At 45.9% G+C, this 6,042-nt stretch overlaps 1 protein-coding gene across 1 annotated transcript in view; it reads left to right on the top strand.

Annotated features, from left to right (window-relative positions):
• The window catches only part of LOC137355771 (ras-specific guanine nucleotide-releasing factor RalGPS2-like), a 56,197-nt gene that overhangs the window by 42,493 nt on the left and 7,662 nt on the right, over positions 1-6,042 (top strand). Inside the window, exon 7 of the mRNA XM_068021271.1 lies at positions 4,663-4,800. Within this exon, the coding sequence (XP_067877372.1) occupies positions 4,663-4,800 (138 nt within the window). The remainder of the gene's footprint in view (positions 1-4,662; positions 4,801-6,042) is intronic.

The following is a 6,042-nucleotide window of genomic DNA, read 5'->3' as shown; positions in this document are numbered from 1 at the left end:
TTTTGTGTTCAGTGGCAGCACTGTGCATGCAGGGATCAACTTTGCTTGCCTGGCCAGTTAAGCGCAGCCTGGCCTCACAATGAAGTATCTCATGGGCTGGCAGCTTCTGCTACTGCAGCCGTTGATCATGTGAAACTGGTCTGAGAGTGTGCTATTTGACTGGGTGGGGAGGCATTCAGCCACACTCAATTCTGTTGTCTTCAGGCTGTCTGGATAAGGAGGGGGCAACAACCCAGGAAAGGAAATAAAAATCCTGGAAGAAAAACATCATTTGGGAGTTGGTGCAAAATCAAATTTCAAAAAATGTTCAAAATTTTGAAAATAAATGTTGCCGTATCAGGCATAAGATAACGGGGCAGAATCGAGTGGGAGTGTTGGGGATAGAGTCGGTTGCTGTACTGGGAGGGTTGCGGTACAGTGGCTGAGTGAGATTTGTGACATCCGACATGCACAGTATCCAGTGAGTGCCTTTAGCTCCTGATCTGGAACATGACCCCAGTTGAATGGGTTTTCCATCCCTGGCTGATGAAAGAAACTAAAACTAACCCTTGACTTCACTGTTGTAATGTAGACAATGCAGCAGTTAATTTGTGCACCGCAGGCTCCCACGATCAGCAATGAAATGACGGCAAGATTTTAGCCGTGTTGGTTGAGGGATAAATTTTGGCCGGAACGCTGGGAAGAACTCCTTGTTCTTTAAACAGTGCATCCACCTGAGAGGGCAGACTGGGTCTCAGTTCAACATCTCACCTGAAAGACAGCACCTCCGACAACGTAGCACTCCCTCAGTACTCCACTGGGAGTGCCAACCTAGATTTCATGCTTGAGTTTCTGGAGTGGGATTTGAACCCATGACCCTGTCACAGGCGAGATCCCCAGTGAACCACAGCCGAGGGCTGTGTAACCCTGACTGCTGCACCAGCTGAAATCCACTAAGTTGCCACAATCTCGGGTCTGAAGATGGGAGTTTACTGCTCTGAGATTCAGCACTACACCAGACGGTGCTATACCCACTGAGGAAGCTTGGAAAGTGTGTTGAATAGATCAAAGGATGATGCTCACTGTTAAACCAACATCAAATCTCAAATGCCGAGAGCTTAATGAGGAAACACTATTGTCCAATAGGATTGCCCGAGTGACCAAAGCAAGGGATTGCTGTTCCCTCTGTAGACTCTACGGTGCAATGCACCCTGTGAGGTGGGACTGAATCAGACAGAGCTTGGCTGGCTGTGTTGTTAGCTGGGCCTAAAACTGGCCTCCGTTCCCCTGAGCTGAGGCAGGAAGAAAGATTCGGGTTCCCACTGCTGATCTCCCCAGTGAAACCCCCTGCTGGTGTGGTGATGGGGTCAGGTTGGGGTGGGCTGCAATTCTCTCCATGATGGGAAATGGTTGATGCTCCCTATCTGTGCTCCTGCATTCCCTGTGGAATCATAGTCCAGCATGAGCCAGTGTTCAGGAGAGATTGGGGGGGTGGGGGGTGGTGGTTGGAAAACAGAGGGAGAGGAAAGGAACTCGCATGCAAGTGAGGTCACTTTGCTTTGCAAATAAATCTGATGAGCTGTTGGCAATTACGAAAACGGAGCAGATTTTAAAGTATACATTCAGGTCCGTGACCCCCTCATCTAAATAACAGCTTAGTAGATTGAATAGTTTTGAACTCGTGATCTTGAGTTTATTTACTGTACCAAGGGATTCACAGAAGCTGAAAGGATCCAGAGCCACTGCTGAGGGAGGGTCTCGAGCTGCAGAGGAAGCAGCAGGAACCTCTCTCTAATATTCATATTGAAAGTGATATGTGCCCAGGAGTGTCTCATTACAGGGACACTGACTCCATGTTAGCTGTTCAACTATATATTTTTTTTGGTTTTAAAATGGAGTTGGGAAGAATTGGTTCATGCTGTTATGGTGTATGGCTGTTCTAGGTACCATCTCTCAAACATCACATCTACCCCACCTCCCCCTGCTTCCTCCCCGATTTTCAAATCTTGGGCCCTATCCCCAGGCCAAATTGGCACCATCATCCCTTACCATTGTAAGATGGATGGGGGTGGCTGCATTTCGAGGCTTCTGTCTAATTAGATATTGGGAGATGCACCAAACCAGCCAAGATGGAGAGACTTGCATTGCTTCCATTCCTGGAAACTGCCCAATCTTCAATCTGCCAATCACTGTCCAGATTGGGCATAGGTTCATAGGAAATAGGAGCAGGAGTAGGCCATTCAGCCCATCGAACCTGCTGCACCATTCAGACAGATCATGGCTGATCATCTATCTCTACGCCATTTTCCCCACTATCCCCATATCCCTTGATGTCATTAGTGTCCAGATATCTATCAATTTCTGTCTTGAGCATGCTCAATGATTGAGCTTCCACAGCCCTCTGGGGTAGAGAATTCCACAGATTCACCACCCTCTGAATTAAATTCCTCCTCATCTCAGTCTTAAATGGCCTGCCCCTTATTCTCAGACAGTGTCCCCTCGTTCTAGACTCACTTGCTAGAGGAAACATCCTGTCCACATCTACCCTGTCAAGTCCTGTAAGAATTTTGTAAGTTTCAATATCACCTCTCATTCTTCGAAACTCTAGAGAATACAGGCCCAGTTTCTGCAATCCTTCCTTTTAAGACAATCCTGCCATCCCAGGGATTAGTTTGGTGAACCTCCATTGCACTCCTTCTATGTCAAGTATATCCTTCCTTCGATAAGGAGACCAAAACTGTACACAATTCTCCAGGTGCAGTCTCACCAAGGCTTTCTACAATTGCAGCAATATATCTTCACTCCTGTACTCCAATCTCCTTGCGATGAAGGCTTGCTGCACCTGCATACTAGCTTTCAGTGACTCATGAACAAGGACACCCAGGTCCCTTTGGACATCAACACTTCCCAACCTCTCACCATTTAAGAAATACTCTGTCTTTCTGTTTTTTCTATCAAAGTGGATCACTTCACACTTCTTCACATTATATTCCACCTGCCATGTTCTTGCTCATTCACTTAACCTATTCAAGTCCCCTTGAAACCTCCTTGCATCCTCCTCACAACTTACATTCCCACCTAGTTTTGTCATTAGCAAATTTGGAAATATTACTACAATTGGTCCCCATATCCAAATCATTTATATAGATTGTGAACTGCTGTGGTCCCAGCACTAACCCTTGCTGTGCCCCCCTAGTAACAGCCTGCCATCCTGCGAATGACCCATTTATCCCTACTCTGTTTTCTGTCTGTCAACCAATTCTCAATCCATAGCACTATATTGCCCTACTCCCATGAGCACTTGACTATCTATCCCTCCTCCAGCATCACTAAAACAAATTATCCAGCTTTCATATTTGTGGGAGCTTGCTGTGCGCAAATTGACTGCCATGTTTCCTACACTGACTACACTTCAAAAGTACTTCTTTGGCTGTAAAGCACTTTGAGATGTCCTGCAGTTGTGAAAGGCGCTATAGAGATGCAAGTTCTTTAATTCTTTCTTTGCCAGCACAGGTCTGGAGTGTGGGCAGTTTCCAGGAGTTACAGATGGTGAGGAAGGTGCTGGAGGTTGCACCTCTTAATTGATTGATTTATTTCTGGTGAATGTGTCAACATCCTTCCTCCTCTCACCTCACCCAGACTGTAAAGAATCCAACTCCGCAATCAGCCGACTGGAGGATTGCTCAGTGTTTGAGCAAATGGTTTGGACTCGAAGTTGGGGGGCCGGCGAGGGGGGAAGATGTTGGGAAGGGTCAGGAAGGAAGTCACATGGCACTGGCCAACGTCTAGGATGACCTTTGACAGAACACTACTTGGTTGCTATCTCCCGAGATGAACTTTTGCAGCTTCGTGGAAATTTTTCTCCTTGAAACGGAGTCACACTGGAAAATGCTTAAAAATTGCACAGGAACATCTTCTCGATATAAACATAACAGCACAGAGACCTCCGGTGATGAATTGGTTGAAATTGTCACATTGACCTTGCGTTTTACAGGAGAGCCCAGCTGTCTGCAATTCACTTTTTTTATTCTGTACCTTTTGAACTATTAAAAATTGTTACATTGCCAACTTTCATTTTAATAGAATTTTGTTGGCCAGTGTAACTTCACACAGTCTAGTTTCAGCTCTAGGATCTAGTTTTGCAAGCTAGATTTTGATGGTTTGGAAATTAATCTTGCGCTGCTCGGGAAGCTCCCAAAATTCACGAATTCAGATGTGAATCCAACTTTCCCTAACTGACAGTCTATGTGAATGAGTAGTGATGGCTTTGGTAGGATATCAAAGCGTGGCAGCAGTCAGTGGGAGCTGCCTTCCTGAGTTAAAAGGCAGGGTCGAAGGAGCTTTAGTGACGTACATCAATACTGGTGCTGTACCTGACACTGCCTGTCTAAAAGGAAGGAAAGAACAAACTTGTATTTTTCTAGTGCAATTTCACAACCTCAGGATGTTCCAAAACACTTCACATTGAAGTCCTTTTGAATTATAATCACTGTTGTAAAGTAAGAATTATGGCAGCCGATTTGCACACAGCAAGATCCCACAAAGTGAGATAAATGACCAGATCATGTGCTTTAGTGATGCTGCAAGAGCTGAACAGCCTTCACCTTTTGTGAAAATGTTTGATTTGCAGAAAGAATCCCCCGTTTTGGCATCTCTGAACTCTGGCTGTTTTGTCTCTTCCAGGGATCTACTTGTCTGACCTCACCTACATTGATGCTGCATATCCACCATCGGCAGGCATCTTGGAGAATAAGCATCGCTGTAATCAGATCAACAATGTTTTACGGATTATCTGTGACTTTCAGCAATTCTGTGAATATGGTAAAAGCCTGTCTGACAATCGTCAATAGCTGAACTGAGGTTGTAGCTGTCTTCACTTTGAATCTTTTCCATTAGTCTCTGTCTCTCTCTGTACCACTAAAAGGTCAACACCTTGGCTGGAACTTTAGGCAGGAGCAGGAAAAAAAACCCTTCATAGGACTGAGCAAAACCAGAAGGGGTAGAATTGGCGTTTCAAGCCAAGAGCAGCGGCTGAAGAGTTTGATGACCTGCACTTGTTCAGTTAGCTGTTCCTTGAGCTCACCTGGAGTTTGGTTTCACTGATCCCACTTTCCCTCCAGTACCCTCCCCAATTCCTTGGTCACTGTTGAGGCTCCTCCATGGTGGGAGCCCAATCCTGTCCTCGAACGACCCTGGCTTTCCAGTGGGAGCAGTCGGATAAGGATCCAAAGTTGCAGCTTTATCCTCTCTCACCACCTCCCAGCCCAGAGTGCTGAGGCCAATTACAGCAGACCTACCACTGCTACGGCTCAGACTGGGTCCCAAACACGACATCTTCCCTGTCCTTGTGGCTCAGTACCGCAGCAGGCCTACAGGTGCTTCATGTAGCAGTTTAAAGTATCAGTGGAAGAGACCTTGACATCCTGAATTTTTTTCCTGCCATGTGGTACAGTCCATGGTGCCATCTTTTTAACTGTCCTGGTCTCCAAACTGAAACTATTCGACTGTCTTTTGAATGAGCCACAGGTAATGTGTGATTACCGTTCATAACACATGCTCTGTTTGATCCAATTTGTTAAATTAAACACAAATGGGTTTTCCTAATACTTAACATCTTGCTTTCCAGGGAATGTCTGCTCGAGTCAAGAATTTTATGAACTGTGGTTAAAGGCTAATTTTTGTAGTTAACCCATTCAGTTCTGGGAAGCAAAGTCTTCAGCTCCTCTGCTTCGTGATTGCCCAGTGTCGGACTGTCCCTTTAAAGGTCCAAGCAGATCCAATCCCTAGCCTGAGTTCATTTAGTTAGATTCCTACACTTGGCCTCAGTGCCCTGGGCTATGGAGGGAGAAATATTGAACAGTTTCCTCCTCCTAGTTGTGATCATGCGTGTGGCTCTTGGGTTGTGATGTGATCAGGCCTGACTACAATGACCTCAATCATTGAGCAGTTTACTGTCTGCACAAGAATGCAAAGTCCCCATTGAGTGTCATTATTTTAGGATGGGCAATGCGAGCAGTAACCCCATCAAGCCCACCCGGATCCCATTCAGCTCCACCAAGTCTG

This window comes from Heterodontus francisci, chromosome 43 (genome assembly GCF_036365525.1).
Source record: "Heterodontus francisci isolate sHetFra1 chromosome 43, sHetFra1.hap1, whole genome shotgun sequence".
In the NCBI taxonomy this organism is placed as follows: domain Eukaryota; kingdom Metazoa; phylum Chordata; class Chondrichthyes; order Heterodontiformes; family Heterodontidae; genus Heterodontus; species Heterodontus francisci.
Note: the sequence above shows the minus strand (reverse complement) of the source record. Positions and strands in the feature narration are given on the sequence as shown.